Below are 15632 nucleotides of genomic sequence, written 5' to 3'. Positions count from 1 at the left end.
CCCCCGTGTCCCTGCCGGTATCGGGCTGTGCTGTGAGCTGACACCCCCCCATTTGCCAGCCTGCGCTTCCAAAAGCACCCTCGGGTGTCGGCAGCTGCAGAAGGTTTTGCCTCGCTGGGGCCGGCGAGGAGGGAGCGGCGCCGGAGGGGCGTCTGCAGGCGGGGGCTGGCAGCGCTGCCCCGGGCAGGGCCCGGCGGAGGGGCCGGGGGGGCAAAGCCCGGGCCGGGGGGGGGGCAAAGCCCGGGCTGGGGGGGGCCGCCAATGCGGGCCCTGCCCGGCTCTTCCGCTGCCCGCAGGAAGCAGGAAGGCGAGCGGGCGGGGGGACGGGACCCCGGGGCTCCCCGGCCTCGGGTGCATTTGGGGTGCAAAGGCGGGGCGGTGAGGGTGGGGTGGAAAGCTCGGGGTGGGGCTTTCTGCGTCCACAGGGGTGAGTGTGCCCCGAAGGGCTCTGCTGAAAGGCGGCCGCCGCGGGGATGCGCTGCTCCGTGCGCTGGAGCTGCCGGCTGAGGCACGGCGATGCCCGGGGCCAGCCGCTCTGCAGGGTTTGGGGCTGTTTGGGAGACTAACGTTCACCGTAACCACCCCTCCCAGGCGCAGCCGCCGTGCCCGCAGCTCCGGGGACCGGCTGCGGCTTTGCCGCACGTGTGGGGTGCGGGCCGTGCCAGGACGGAGCCAAATCCGCTCTCCCGTCTCCTCCGCAGGTCTCCTCTCCTCTCCCGGCCCTGCGGTGGGTGGCCGGGGCCATGGTGGTCCTGCGGGCTGGGCTGTGCCCTGGGCTCACCGAAGAGATGATCCAGCTTCTCAGGGCGAACGGCATCAGGACGGGTAACGGGGCGGCGGTGGGGTCTCGGGGTGGGGAATGTCATTCCCTGCACGTTTGGGGTGGCATCGTGTTCTCCTGCCAGGCTGGGCCTGGGTGGTCTGGGCTGCGGGGCAGCCCCTGGAAAACACCTCCTGCCTCTGTGGCTTTGGCTGGCGGCCCAGGAGCTGCAGCCGGGAGTTTTCTTAGAACCCCATGGTGGAAAGGAAGGTGGGCACAGGTTGTCTGCCATGAGCACATCAGGCATCCCCTGCAGGAGCCTGAAGGGCTGCAGCTCCAGTCCCTGTGCCCGCATCATCCTGCACCCTGGAAGGGTGATGGTGCAATATCCCTCCCGTATCCTCCTTGCCGGATGTCTTCTGGGTCCCCCGGGGTGGATGTGATGAGTCAGGACTTCTCCATAGGAGCAGGAGTGTGTTAGGACATGGTAGCAGTCTCCACAGAGGCCTTTTGTGGGATGATCAATTACGGCTTTTAGAAAGTATTTCAGGAGGGTTTGTGCATTTTTTCCTTCTGAAAAATGCCTGTGCTCCTGGCACACTGCACCCTGGGCGAGGCCTGCTCTTTGGGGGAAGGAAAAGACTTCAGGTGGATTCTTTACTTGCTCTGAGAAACTGGATTAGAACTGAGAGAAACACTATTCTAGTTAAATGAGATCTGTGAGATCCTGCGTGTGCTGGAGCCGTGAATATTGTAATCCTTGTCTTCCCTATAAGAACTGCTTTTTACCACTTTTTTTTAACCAATAACGTGCACATCTATCTGAAAAAATGAATCTTGGAGCGGTTCCTGGGAGCAGAGACGGGGCCACTAGTTTTTCTGATTTCTGTGGCTTTAGCCCTTCCTGGCATGCCCAGTGCTGGCGTTCTGGGTCAGCTGCTGACAGAAGAGGACTCTCTTGGCTGGCCCAGCTTCCAATGGCCCCGGGCAGCTCTTGAGCAAACGGAGAGAATTTTTACCAGTTTCTGTCCCTGATCTGTTTTGCAAGAAACAATTTGTTTTGCAATGGGCGGTAGGGCCATCTCGGAGGAAAAGCTCCAGTACTCTGTTTTGCGGGGCACCCTGCTCACCCACTGGAAGCGTTGGCAGAGGGGACAGACATTTTCCCTCTTGATGCCCACAGGCAGGTTCTGTCTAAGCTGGTCATCTCTCTGGTGTTCGTGGCCTGTCCAGGTTTGGCTTCCAAATTCTTGTCCCTCCTGTTTTTTGCAGTGGTGGACTTTGTGTCATCAGACCTGGAGGATGTTTCCCAGAAGTGTTCCCTATCTTACAAGGTAAAGGGTGACTCCAAAGCCCTGGTACATTTATCAGGGAGCTCAGAAGCTGTTCAGCTCACAGCTTGGATAGGCTTGTCTGGGGGGACCTTCTGCAGTGGATGCTGTTGGCCCTGGCCTTCCTCAGTCCTGTTTCCAGATGTGTCTCTTCCCACCAGGCGCTCGTTGCAGTGAGACGTGTGCTCCTGGCCCAGTTCTCTGCCTTCCCTGCCAACGGCGCAGACCTCTACGAGGAGCTCAAGAGCTCCACGGCCATCCTGCCCACTGGGAACCGAAGGTGGGTACATCGCCTGGCAAACCAGCAGGTCTGCCCAGGGCTGGACGTGTGGCAAAAGGCTGTGGTTGCCCAATGCAGGCTTTGGTTTTCAATGTGGTGATGGCTTGAGCAGGGTCAGTGCTGTCCAAAACATCCCCAGCAGCGGTTTTAAAAACTTCCAGCCACAGCCTGTCCCTGCTTTTGGGAGCAGAGGTGATTCTTCCTCCTGTCCTGTAGCTGCAAAGCCAGACGGTCTGTGTCCCTTGAGGGAATGACATTGCCCTTGTCCTTGTGAGAGCCTGCACACCTTTTGGGAAGTGATTGTGTCTCACTTCTAGACCAGACAACATGCTGCCTCCAGCCTTTCCCTTGAGGGCTGGAGGAGAGGTTTATGGTTTATGGTTCCCTGAGGCTCCAGAGGAGAGGGTTATGGATCTGGGAGGGCTGTTCAGTGATGGTGGTCCAAACTGTCTAGATCAGGCATGGAAATGAGTTACCCTATGGCACGTCCTTATTTCTTCCCTTCCCCTGTCTCCTTGCTGAGTTGTTACAGTGGCTGTGCAGAGAAACGCTTGGCATTCAAACCTTGCTCCCAGGATCAAAGCTCTTCTCCAGCTCAGGACTGTCCTCTTAGGATCATAGTATTGTTAAGGTTGGAAAGGACCCTTAAGATCATAGAGTCCAACTGCTGTTGGATGCCCCCACACTGCAGATCTGCTGTTGCCCACTATGTGGAGAGGGAAGATGGGAGGGAAGGAGCAGAGCCTGAGGCACTTGTGTGGACAGATATCTGGGACTGCTGCTTTCTGATGCCCCTGCCATTCTGGCTGAAGGGGTGTTGATAATCCCACCTCCTGTTCAATCCATAGCCTGGACCAGCTGCTGGACTCTGGGCTGTACACGGGGGAAGTGACGGAGCTCATGGGAGCGCCGGGCAGTGGGAAGACACAGGTGAGTGGGACGGAGGAGAGGGGCGAGGACAGGTAGGGTGAAGATGTTGCCTTCAGGCATGTGAAGCAGAGGGACGTGGGAGGGCTGGCTGATGCCTGGTCCCTGCCTCTCCAGGTGTGCCTGGGCATTGCGGCCAGTGTGTCTCTCAGCCTCCAGCAGCATGTTCTGTTCCTCGACTCCACGGGGGGGTTCACTGCCTCCCGTGTTTACCAGATGCTTCAAGGCCAGGCAGAAGACAAGGAAGAGCAGGCAAGTTCCCCTGGAGCTGGTCCCTCCACTAGCACTAAAACTGCCTTGGCTCTTGGCTGGAGACAACTCCCAGAGATGGTTTGTCTCTCCAGCTCTGCCTTTATTCCTGTGGGCTTTTTTGGGGTCCAAACTCTTCCTCCTGTGGCTGGGTGGGTGGTGTGCTCAGGGACAGACACTGCACTTCGGTTTTTTTTCTTGGAGAGAAGGGGAAGGCTTGCAGTAATTGCTCACACTTTTGCTCCCTGAGCAAAATCCGCATTGCTTCTTCCATCAGTGCAATGGAGACAACAGCGTTCATGGGGTGGAGGCAAATGTGGAAGAAATAAGGGTCCCTGGCTCCATGGCATGGTATGCATGCAAAGAGCATGTAGCAGCTGGGGCAGGAGGAATATAATGAGTCCTAGAGGGGGTGAGGCTGTTGGTGATGCCACTTTGTGCTGCAGCTGGAGGCTTTGCAGCGGATCCAGGTGGTCCGTGTGTTTGACATCTATGAAATGCTGAGAGCCTTGCAGGAGCTGCGGGACCGCCTCTCCCAGCAGGTAGGAGCAAGGGTTGGCGCCCCTCTCCCTTCCCCAGAGCTGCAAGGAGGGCAGCAGGGCTTGTGTGCTTGACTAGTGACACCAGATCACCCTGTCCTGGGGACATTTGAGCCCCCGTGCAGCTCACGACCTCCAAAACTGCTGGATTTGTTACTGTACATTGCACATGGTGCCTCCTTCTTTCAGGTCGTGAGCTCCATGGGACCTCTGAAGATCGTGGTGATCGACTCTGTCTCGGCTGTGATTTACCCGCTGCTGGGCGGCAAGCAGTCAGAGGGTGAGCTGATTTGTTAGGATGTGCAATGAAGTTGCAGACCTCTCTGCTCATCCTGAAGAGCATCTTCCTCCCATGGGTGCTGTGCCTGGATCTGGGGCAGGACGAATGTGGGTGCGACTGCCCCCAGCTCTTCCTTTGCAACTGGATAAAGGGGGAGTCTGTTTGCAGTGTTATGGGCAAACATTCAAGCTGCTGAGGCTGCGCAAGCCCATGCCAGTGGTCTGAAACTTGGCCAGGGGACAGAGGAGGCACTGAACTGTTTGACCACAGATTAAAACCTCTCCTCACAGTGTCACAGATACGTTGTGGTTGCTAGCACAGTTTGCAAAGCTCTCCTGAGGCTCTTCCTGCTAGAAAGGACCATAAATCAGGAGTGAGGGGCTTTCTGCTGGCTGAGATGCCAAGGAGGCCCCTCAAACACTTTCCAGAGGGTCTTGCACACCTGGGTGGCAGCCAGTGCTATCACAGGAGGCCCCCTTGCAGCCATGGGCTGTAGGAAATGAAGCTGTGAGCTGGGGAGAGGGGTCCTGCACCTGTTAAATCAACATGGCCAGCTTTGGCTGGAGCGCCTGGTGCTTCTGTAAGGTTTTTTGGCCTTAGGGCTTCTAAGATGGGAAAGGAGGGGGTGGAACAACTTAGGGATTGGTCTGTCCATGCCACATCCATTCGGCTGAAGTGCCCTGGAGTGTACAGGTGCAGTGGGTACATTGGGGTGCTGGTGATGGAAATAGGTTGGGGGTGTTCCTGAACACCAGCACCAAATCTAGTGTTCATGCAAATCTAGGTGTCACCTGCCTCCAAGATGCACTTTGGGGGTTGATCCCCAGACACCCATATGCTTTGTCCTCCCTCAGGTTTGGCCATCATGATGCAGCTAGCCAGGGAGCTGAAGACACTGGCCAGGGAGTTCAGCCTTGCTGTTGTGGTGAGTGTTGCTTCATCTTGTCCTTCGTGTGCTGGCGTGCACCATGGTGAGGAGCTGTGGAGGGGCTCTGGAGCTCCTGGGCGGGGGGACCCGACTCCCAGCTAAGCAGGAGCAAGAGGCCTGTATCCCATGTTGCTCTGCTCCCCAACATAACTCTGCTTCTCTGCAGCCTGCAGATGTCTTGTTCTAGTGAGTGTGGAGCAAGAACAGGGCTGAATTGCTGCCCCCTTTTATTGCTGCCCTCAGCCAACACGGCATTCACTTGATGGAGCAAGGTAGAGTTAAGTACAGACAGATTGAAAGGTTGTTTGTATTTATTTCTGATATAACACCATTCATTTAAGGGGCTGGCCAGCATACTGAGTAACCTCTTGCTTAGTTACCTCGGGGGAACTGCAGGGCATTGCATCATCCAGAAGGAGCTGGGGACTGGAAGAGGCCCTACTCCAGTCTTCCCCAGCTCTTGGCCAAGCAATTGCATTTGCTTCAATGCACCCAGACAGGTTGCTGGGACCACAATTAGTGTGTTTGTATTGCGAAGCCCACAACAGAAAATAGTGGTCTGCTGAACCCAGCCCTGGAAGATGTCGAGACAGACCTGCCCTTTTCTCTGATTAGTGATAAAGTGACGCAGACGGAGTGCCTGGAAGGACGCTTGGAGGCTCCGAGTTAAAGTTCACAGATGGCTTCAGCACCAGGAGTCACTGCAGCTTGCAGATAGGAGCGAGCTCCTGTCTGAGTACATATCTGGGACAGCTGTGTGGGCTGTGCTTAGAGGGGACGCCCTGGAGGTGCCACAAAGGAGGGCTTGGGATGGAGAAGAATAAACTTCATAGAAGTGGCAGACTGGCCATTATCTCCTGGTGATCTCGGCTGTTTCATTACACCAAGTGGCACTGCTTTTCCCAGACACTGATAAGCCTGTTTGTGCTGCAGGTGACTAACCAGGTGACAAGGGACAGCAGCGCTGGTCCACTGAAGCCAGCCCTTGGCCGCTCCTGGAGTTTTGTGCCCAGCACCCGGGTGCTGCTGGAGAGCAAAGAAGCCACCTGGGAGAAAGCCACCACGCAGCGTGTCGCTTCCTTGGCAAAGTCACCCCGACAGGTGAGGCTCCCTGGGCCAGTCCCTCTGGTAATGGAGAAGCAGCTATGTGATGTGGCCCTGGCTTCGGAGCAGAGGGATGCTCCTTCTGAGGGTAGGGCAGGATCGGGCCTCACTGGGTGACCCACAGTGATGGGAGAGGAGCAAATGCAACCTGGTTGTGTGCTGTGGAAGAGAAGAGCATCTGTTCCCAACAGCCTGAGCTTGTATTTATAGGCACGTTAAATGAGCGGCACCGCTTCCAATCCAGGTCGTCGTGTTCCTTGTGCTTGTCTTGCTCTCCTGATTGCGTGTGGGCAGTGAGGATCCCATGGAGCTGGCTCCAGCACCTGCAGAGGTGGCTTTGGCTTTAATCCTGCCTATGTACAGGGCAGCACTGCCTGACCCTGCTGGCTCTGAGCCCACGCTGTGGCCTGATCCAAATGGGTTTGGATGTGGTGGCATGCTGGGCAGTGAAACACCTCCTGGATGTGCTAAATAATAGTGTGTCTGGGGATATCTCAGAGCAAGATGTTCTTTCTTTACTAAATTGCATTCTCTATTTGTATCTCTGTATTCCGCAGACCCAGTTAAAATGAGGGCACTAGCAGAAAGAAATCCTCAAGGGGATGTAATTGGGGATTTTTGGCTCTGGAGCAGGTGCAGTGATGTACAGGTTTGCCCTTAGAGTCCCAGCAGTGTAAGGTTAAGCTCCTCTCTGTTTCTTCTTGCAGCCGACGGGGATACAGGTAGAGCTGGATACTGGAAATGGTGTTGTGCAAGAGCTGAGCCCAGCAACACCCACACAGGGGCTCTGATGCGGGTGGAACAGCAAAAGTCAAGGTCCAAGAGAGCTGCAAAAAAAGCAGGCAAGCACACTGACAGTTTTACAGACTGCCTCTGAGTCCTGCAGCCCTGGGAAGGACCAACATGAAGCTCTTGTTTTTCTGCGCTGGGAAGAAAATGAGCATGAGGTTCCCTGGAGATCTCCTTGCCTCAGCAGATGCTGCCTGCAGTGTCTGGGCTGTGTGGGCAGCATGACAACCAGGTCCTCTCCTCTGCTGCAGGCTTGTCTTCAACCGGCAGAGCCAGTCCTGTCCTCAGGTGTTGGCTTGGGACCAGCTGGCTTGTCCCTGCACAAACACATGACTCCTTGTGGTGGTTTTGTTCCCCCCATCACTCGCTGCCCTCTGGTCCTGGAGCTCTATCATACTTGGGCAGCCCACAGTGGTCTTGGGTCAGAAATAAAAAAGATGTTGCACACTGCTGTGGTTCTTGAGAGCTAGAATTCAATTAATGGTAACTGCTGTTAATTAAAATTTTGATGTTTAGCCCCTAGCAGGGCTGGGGTGGGACAGGCTGTTGATGAGCAGGGACATATAATCAGATTCTTAATCTGACCTTCTCCCCGGAGCAACACCCCTACCCTGTAGGGAGCTGCTGGTATCTTTGGGGCATGACTGTGCTGTATAAGGAATTGCTGTTCCTTGATGAAGGTTAAGATCTGGATCAGCTGGGATGGATGAGTCCTGTCTGACACCAGCTGGCCATGGATGGTGCTTAAAGACCTACTGCATTGCATGTGGTAAAGTTTAGAATACTCTCTCCTTGCTCCAGTGCTTTCCAGCTGCTCTCGCCTGCTCTGGGCAACCTCCTGGGGGCTCATGTGATGCTGGGGAGGAGATGGGAGGCTGGGATGCAGTGTGGGTGCTCCTCTTCATCACAGATGCCTTAGACACCCTCACGCTCTGCTTGATAAGAAACCTCCTTGGCAGATGAGCTGAGCTGTGGCTTGCACTTCCAAGGCTGCTGATAACAGATTGTGGAGGCTGGGACTCATCAGGGCATGCTTGTTAAACTAACAACAGCAGTACGGCTTCTGGAGCCTTCCTAGGCTCTGCTGGGCAAAGAGAAGTCTGATTTAGCCAGAACTTGGGTGCTAATTTCTCCAGAGCAGGCATAACACTGTACAGCCTTGTATGCCTGAGAAAATAGCTGCTCTAGGGAAGGGGCAGCTAAAAGGGGTGTGTGAACACCTATTCTGCTTTCCCAAGAGGCAGTGCCAGGTGTCAGCACAGATTCTTGTTTTGCACATCTCTTAGAGCCATGCTTCCTGTGAAACCCAGCTCCCGGTGCTCCTGGGGCTCTGATTTATGGGGCAGGTCCCACCTCCATCATGGCCACCCCACCACTGCAGCCCCGAGCCCAAGGCTGTGGGAAAGGCCGTGCTCCCAGCAGGTCCTGCCCGAGGAGGGGAACGTGCCAAAGCAACCTGAGCCGTACATTAAATGCTTCTCAGTAAAAAGAAATGTATCTTAAATTTGTGTATTTATTTGCATTTCTGGACTTTCCAAATGGGAGGGGAGGTTTGGCCGCAGGGATTGCAGCCCGGCTGGCTGGGGTGAGGAGGAACATGGTTCTTCTGTCTGCTGGAGACCTGTGCTGATGTGGCTGGTCCTTACAAGCAGAAAATTTAGCTTGTTATGTGTCCTGAAGCTGTGAATAAAGAGCTGGTTGTATTGGATTTATGTTGCAAGGTTTTGATAGTGGGGGGTACAGGGTGGCATCTGTGAGAAGCTTCTAGAAGCCTCCCCCATGTCTGACAAAGCCAATGCCAGCTGGCTCCAAGACAGACCTGCTGCTGGCCAAGGCCGAGCCCATCAGTGACAGTGGTAGCGCACTGGGATAATGTATTTAAGAAGGGGGAAAAAAACCCTGTGTAACAGCAATTGCAGCTGGAGAGAGGAGTGAGGATGTGTGAGAGGAGCAGCCCTGCAGGCACCGAGGCCAGTGAAGGAGGAGGGGAGGAGGTGCTCCAGGCACCAGAGCAGAGGTTCCCCTGCAGCCCGTGGTGAAGACCATGGTGAGGCAGGCTGGGCCCCTGCAGCCCATGGGGGTTAGCGGTGGAGCAGATACCCACCTGCAGCCCGTGGAGGATCCCATGCCGGAGCAGGTGGATGCCCAAAGGAAGCGGTGACCCTGTGGGAAGCCTGCGCTGGAGCAGGCTCGTGGCAGGACCTCTGGGCCCATGGAGAGGGGAGCCCACGCTGGAGCAGGTTTGCTGGCAGGACTGGTGACCCTGTGGGGGACCCACGCTGGAGCAGCCTGTTCCTGAAGGACTGCACCCCCTGGGAGGGACCCACACTGGAGCAAGTCCACGGAAGCCTGTCTCCTGTGGGAGGGACCCCACGCTGGAGCAGGGGAAGAGTGTGAGGAGTCCTCCCCCTGAGGAGGAAGGAGTGGCAGAGACAACATGTGATGGACTGACCACAACCCCCATTCCCCGTCCCCCTGCCCCACTGAAGGGGGAAGAGGGAGAGAATATTGGGAGTGAAGTTGAACCTGAGAAGAAGGGAGGGGTGGGGGGAAGGTATTTTAAGGATTGGTTTTATTTCTTATTACCCTACTCTGATTTGATCAGCAACAAATTAAACAAATTTCCCCAAGTCAAGTCTGTTTTGCCTGTGTGACTGATTTCTCCCTGTCCTTTTCTCAACCCATGAGCCTTTCACTAGATTTTCTCTCCCCTGTACAGCTGAGGAGGGGAGCAATAGAGCAGCTTTGGGAGGCACCCGGTGTCCATCCAGGGTCAACCCACCCCTGGCTGGTACCCCTGGTACACACAACTTTCAACCAAAACCGTGCGCTACTGTTTTATCTCTCTGCTGGAGGTTCTGTAGGGGAAGCAAAGCTCTCACAGGGGAGTATGGAGCAGGGAAAGAGCCAAACAGAAACCTCTGGTTATAGATGAACCAATGGGGCTTTCTTACTGTCTCCTTGCCCTAACTAGCAGGAGGATAAGAAGGGGAATAGCTGGCTTTGAACCCTGCATCAGCCTCCGCATGAGACCAGCCACGCACCCAGCGTACATCTTTGCCACGGCCCCCGGGAAATGACAGAAGAAACTCTGCTTTTGCACTTAGTCACTGGGGAACAGTCATGGGACGGTGATTCAACAGGGACGGGGCCAGTTGGTCAGGAAGAGACTGGGAAAAGGCAACAACACATGGGCTGCGCTCCTCCAGAGCTACCTACCCCAGGCTTTTGGGCATAGCTGTGACCTGGGAAGATTTTCTCTCCTTGGCAATCAGCTAATTGCAGCTGTGAGAATTTTATGCCCTCTTGGGAAACAGCTGGATAGGTTGGGGAGGATGGTGTGATTTGGGGCATGGCTGAGCTTCGGCTGGCAGCTCCTCCGCTCCCGGGTTCACTGCTGAGGTAGGTAGCGTGCGTGTGAGGTGATGGCGATGTCCTGATTTTCTGGCTGCGTCACCCAGGGAAGGTATTGCTGTGGGTGCTGGTTATTGCTTGGTCTGGGACAGCAGAAGGGTTCAGGCTACAGGAATCTATTACCCATTCTGGAAAAACTTGACTTCTTACTCGAGCTGATTTGCCCTGAATTTGCATAGTTAAATTAGGCTGAAAAGAGTTTCTGACCTAAATATCCTAATTCAGCCTTTCTCCGCTGCGCTCAGTCAGGCACTTCTGCGACCCTGTAAGACAGGGCCTGGCTGTGCCAGCACGTGTGGGGACGTTCCCTCTCCCTGCTCCTTCTCCTTGCCTAAATCAGCCGGAGGGGCCTGGAGCAGGGTGATAAAACCCATCCCAGGGCAGAGAGGGCACCCCTCACCCCAAGCAGCAGGGATGTCTTTTGGCACCGAGGGCTTGTTTACCCTTGATATGTGTAAAATACATCCGTGTGTGTTTATAGACATTGTGTGCATATGTGTATGTATGGGGATGTGTGTACATATCTATATACGGCTCTAGCTGTATGTATAGGCATGCGTCCCCTGCACGCAGCAGAACCTCTGGAACCCCCACCTATGCCCCGACTCCACGCTGCCCGGGCCGGGACTCGAACCCTCAGCCCTTGGAGCCGCCGCGCCCCATGGGCGGTGCTGCCCTCTCGGCCTCCTGAGGGCGCCAGAGAATCCTCTGCGCCGGCGGGGGCGGGCCGCCCGGTAGCGCCTATCTCGCTGCTCTGTGGCAGCCGCTCTGGCCGGTCTCTCGGTGACTGGCCGCCGCGGTGCGCAGTTGCCATAGCGCCGCCGCCGCCGAGCGGGGGCTCGGGCCGACCCGCAGCCCGGCCCCGCCGCCCTCTGCGAGACGGGGCCGCAGAAGGAGGCGGGTGAGGGGCTACCGGGGCTTGGGGGTATAGGGGCATGGGGCTGGGGTGGGGGCTGCCGGGGGGGGGGGGGGGGGGAGAGGGGGTTGGGGCCTTCGGGGGACTGACGGGGGGGAGTGTGAGGCAGGGAGGGGGTTGCTGGGATGGTGGGGCTGCCGGGGGGCATGTGGGCCAGGGAGGGGGCTGCCGCTTCGGGCGGGCTGAGGCGTTCGGGGGGTCTGACAGAGTAGGGAGGGTGCATGGGGTAAGGGGGGGGGGCAGGTAAATGTGGGCGCTGTGAGGAAGTGGAGTTGCTGTTGGGGGTTATGAAGGGGCTGTGGGGTGGGGGAACCGCTGTGGGTGGGGGGTATTGTTAATTGTGGGGGGACGTGGGGCAGGAGGGGGCTGCAGGGCTTGGGGGGCGCCGGGCAGCGAGGCTGGGGCTGCTGGGAGCAGGGCTGGATTCCAGGGACGGGCTGGATGGGGGCTGCGAGCACCAAGATTTTAGTTTTGGGGAGATGGGGTGAGGGGGATCCCCACAGGAAGCACTTGCAGGGCTGCCCTGGCAGGGCGAGTGGGACTCGGGGACAGCCTCTTTGCTCCTGGTTAGAACGTGGTCAGAAACTCTTCCCTTCCCCACGTTCTGCTCCCAAAGGCGACCTGAGGTTCAGTGGGTTATTCTGCTCAAAATGCTCTGAGAACCGAGGCATTCTGGATAAGCGCCAGCCTTCAGTACAGCTCTTCGCTTAGATTGCTGTCTCTTTGCATTATATCGTGTCCAAGTACTAACGTGTTGGGATGGTGGCAGCGCGCTTGGGGCGGGTGGTGCTTCCTTGGTGGCCAGGACCCAAGTTATTTTCTTAATAAGGAGCTCTGCCCCACTTCTGCTCCAAATAGGGGGTGTATGGCTAAGTGAAAGCTGTGAAGGTCTTTCCTTTGCCACAGAAGGCAAAAGGAGTTCAGAAAATTTAAGTCCTCGGTGTTCTTCAGAACAGTTTGTTCCTGTAAAGTGGTCAAGGTGTTTCCTGTGGAGAAAGTGTTGACGTATCGTCAAATCTGTTTCTTACCAGTGTCTCAGCATGTGATTGCAGGTTCATAAATGTAAATTCTCTGCAGTGAGGACGTGCACGCAGTCCAGTCTGAGCCTTTACAGATCAGGGACCTGGCAAAACAGCTAAGGATGAATGCTGTCAATGTTATGACCGTGTGATAAACAAGCTCTTACACTTGATCGTTTCACGTGTTTTCAAACACTGCAAGGATGGCCAGGCTTACTTAGATAGTGTAGAGGTAGTTATCATATTAAAGCATAGATAGGAATGTTGTAGTTTATTGGTTCTTTGATTAAGATATGTTCAGGGTAATGTTTAATTTGCTGAGACATAAACTGGTTTTGTTTATGTGTTTTCTTTGAGCTTGCTTCCTCCTCTCTCACACAGGACGTATCTTCTGTGGGTAGCACAGGAGGAGGTCTCTGACGTTGCTTTCGGAGAACTGTTTCAGGGCAGTGTAGGAACTTGTGGCAGTTTTCTGTTCTTTCCAACCTGATTATGGGAATTGTAAAGAACTTACTGGATTTCCAAAATGCTTTTTTTGTTCTCCATTTCATTGAGATGGTAAATGACAGGTGTGTTACAAGTTGGTGTTTTTGGTGTGTTTACATTGTAGTGGGTTGTCTTTCAAAAATTTGAAGCTCATATTTTAATATAGATGATCATTAAGGCAGACACATGATTACATCAAACAAACAGAGGATTTACCCTTTGTGATCATTTCCAGTGTTACCTTGTTTTTCCAGAGCCAAGAAGCAGAACACAAAGCTGTGAGCTTCAAATGTTGTTTCTTATGTATTCCATGTCCCTGCATTTACGTACAGCCGCCCGTCAAATACTGTTCTCTTTAACACATTTTGTGTTCACAACCGTGGGGAGGGGGATCTTGTGTTCATTCTTTGTAAACAGTTGCTTTTGGTGGAACAATTGGGTCTAATGAAAAAAAACCCAATTTACTGGGCTATTGCTGTGTTTTCCATTAGGGGCAATTCTCTCTGCCTGTGTGAATCCCAGTGCAGAGTTACCTGGCTGCAGTGCTCTGTGGTTTGCGTGTCCCCTCAGCTGCTAGCAATTGAACACCAATGTCAAGGCAATCAGCTTTTAATTAGGTGTTCATGGGTTAATGCTTAATTGCTCAAGTTTTTCCTGAATTTGATTAGTTTTAAAGCCATCATTTAAATGTTGTGTTTAATTGTAGGGTAGAAGAAGTAGGCTGACTTTCAGTGAGTCTCAGTCTTTCTCATTGGCAGGTACGTGTGACTGGGCTCTTGGGAGTCACCTTAAAATGAGAGCTGAATGCAATACTCTTACAATAAGAGTACAGAGCAATAATTATATATATATGAATTATATTTTGGGGTTGGTTGGTGGTTACTAGTTGAGTTTTTGACTGAAGTCTGTCTAGCTTTTCTCCAGGACTTCAGTTTTTTCTTTATTTTGGTTGACTTCAGTATGGTTTTGTGTTGGGTGTTTTGTTTTGTTTTTTTTTTTTTTATAATTGTGTAATTTTCACTTGTCGTTATGCACCTTTGTGCCATGGTTTGTTGTTTATAACAACTTAGACTGGAAATTCTTCAGTCTGGCTGGAGCACGATTTGAGTTGAATCTCCAGTGCTATATATAGGATTTTTAAAACTTGTGCTGTAGACTTTGAACCAGCTTTTGCATGGTGGAAGGGGGTAAGCAGATTTTCACTCAGTCATCTGCTGCGGTGTTCCTATATCTGTGTGCCTGCCTCTGACTCCCTTAGACCTGCGTTGGAGGCAGGCTATAGAGCTAGACGGGCTGTGTGTCAGACCCAGGACTGCAGCTTTGTGTCTTCCTGTCTAGCCAGGTAAAATGCTGTCTTCATCTAGTGTGTGTTGGTTTCGCTGTAATACACATAGGAGAAGTTGTGTTTAATTTGTTTAGGCTACCCTCCCGTCCCTTATAGGAAGAGTGCGTTTTCACATGTAGATAGGATATATTGGAGTGTCTCTTCTCGGAAGCCTTTGACTGGTCCTGAGGGATATAAAGCCTGATCCAAAGATGAGAAAATAGAAAGTATGTTGAACCAAGTATTTGGTGCTTAATAAAACACTTTGCTGGCAGAAGGATAACGTGAGATGCAGATAATTATGTGCACCAGTCCCTTTTTTGGACACAACTGCACGTGAACTGCTGCTGATGGGGCAAAGAGGACCTATTGGTCCATGGTACCGAAAACTGAGGGAACTCCGTACTTCTCTACAGTCTGAGCTCCACCAACAAGCACCGCATGGCTTTAAATTACCTGAATATGCCCAGCAGTCTCGTGTGGGCTAAACACTTGAGTATTGACCTGACTTCTCGGGGAAGAGTTATGGTCAGTGCTGGGGGAAGGTCTGCGCTGCTGCGGTGGCGCAGCTGTTTACCTGCCAGCGCTTTGTGCTCTGCGCTTGAACGTATTCACGTGATGCAAATGTTTTTCCAGCTCTCCCCTGATTGCCTGCTTCCATTGCAAAAGCCCAGCCAGTGCCTGCTCCCCGAAGTAATTCCAGTCATTAGTTTTGATAGTACCTATCTGCATCTCCCTGTATCACACTTGTTTTTCTCTGCTTCCCAGGGATGGTCATGACAAGAAGCCAGAAATGAGTACTTGCAACTCGTGCCAACCAGCATTCAGGGAGCGTGGAACACTTCGCAGGGGTTAATAAGTGTAGTCTCTGTTTTACAGGTGGGGACAATTGCAGCACTGCTAAATTGATGTTAGAGACAGAACTTGTCTGCATGCCAAGTCTTCGAACCACCTCATGGTATGTCCCTCTGAAGTCAGTTACTTGGTCTTCAAAGAACATTGCAATAATTGCAGTTTTCTTTAAAAAACAGAGTATGACCATCAGATCAAGAATTCAAATTCTGTATTAGTTTCTCCCTTCTTTCTCAGCTGGTTTCATCAGAACTCAGAGATGGCTTATTCTAACCTCTGAGAGCCTTTTTTGGCTTTTAAAATTTACATTCCCATAAGGGGCTTTCTTTAAAAAGAATTGTGGCTTCCTGACACACTGTTTATTCTTCTCAGTGTCTCTAAAATCAAAAAATTTTCTTCACATGAATTGCTCTTGAGGTTTTCACTTTACTCCG

The 15632-nt window shown here is 53.4% G+C and overlaps 2 protein-coding genes across 15 annotated transcripts in view; both read left to right on the top strand.

The window, feature by feature from the left end:
- Positions 1 to 250: 250 nt before the first annotated feature.
- On the top strand, positions 251 to 7637 carry RAD51D (RAD51 paralog D). 7 transcript variants are annotated; one of them, XM_075113207.1, is made up of 11 exons: positions 251 to 351; positions 702 to 825; positions 2033 to 2094; positions 2253 to 2371; positions 3220 to 3301; positions 3416 to 3550; positions 3994 to 4089; positions 4276 to 4366; positions 5221 to 5291; positions 6228 to 6395; positions 7106 to 7637. In XM_075113207.1, the coding sequence occupies exons 1-11, from the start codon at positions 262 to 264 to the stop codon at positions 7187 to 7189; spliced, it is 1122 nt and encodes a 373-aa protein (XP_074969308.1). In that variant the 5' UTR covers positions 251 to 261; the 3' UTR covers positions 7190 to 7637. The 7 variants fall into 7 exon arrangements, with proteins under 7 accessions (XP_074969308.1, XP_074969307.1, XP_074969306.1 ...); XM_075113206.1 differs by having other exon boundaries at positions 6201 to 6395; XM_075113205.1 differs by having other exon boundaries at positions 3416 to 3628.
- Positions 7638 to 11313: 3676 nt separating this feature from the next.
- Positions 11314 to 15632, top strand: part of RFFL (ring finger and FYVE like domain containing E3 ubiquitin protein ligase) — a 33115-nt gene continuing 28796 nt past the window's right edge. For 2 of the 8 annotated variants that reach the window (XM_075113443.1, XM_075113440.1), the window contains exons 1-2: positions 11370 to 11502; positions 15226 to 15304. Coding sequence is in view for 3 of the 8 variants with exons in the window: in XM_075113440.1 (XP_074969541.1) it covers positions 15255 to 15304 (50 nt within the window). In the remaining 5 variants the exon portion in view is untranslated. Of the gene's footprint in view, positions 11503 to 13728; positions 13781 to 15225; positions 15305 to 15632 lie in introns of those variants that run through there. The other 6 variants (XM_075113448.1, XM_075113447.1, XM_075113450.1 and 3 more) reach the window with 6 other exon arrangements.

Source organism: Phalacrocorax aristotelis, chromosome 18, assembly GCF_949628215.1.
Source record: "Phalacrocorax aristotelis chromosome 18, bGulAri2.1, whole genome shotgun sequence".
Taxonomy (NCBI): Eukaryota; Metazoa; Chordata; class Aves; order Suliformes; family Phalacrocoracidae; genus Phalacrocorax; species Phalacrocorax aristotelis.
Note: the sequence above shows the minus strand (reverse complement) of the source record. Positions and strands in the feature narration are given on the sequence as shown.

What these genes read in the sequence shown, in the direction of transcription:
- RAD51D (XM_075113204.1), top strand. Translation starts at nt 262, where the DNA reads ATGCGGGCCCTGCCCGGCTCTTCCGCTGCCCGCAGGAAGCAGGAAGGC. An exon ending in GGGCGGCAAGCAGTCAGAGG is followed by an intron (nt 4,367 to 5,220) that starts GTGAGCTGATTT and finishes GTCCTCCCTCAG; the next exon opens with GTTTGGCCATCATGATGCAG. An exon ending in AGTTCAGCCTTGCTGTTGTG is followed by an intron (nt 5,292 to 6,200) that starts GTGAGTGTTGCT and finishes TGCTTTTCCCAG; the next exon opens with ACACTGATAAGCCTGTTTGT.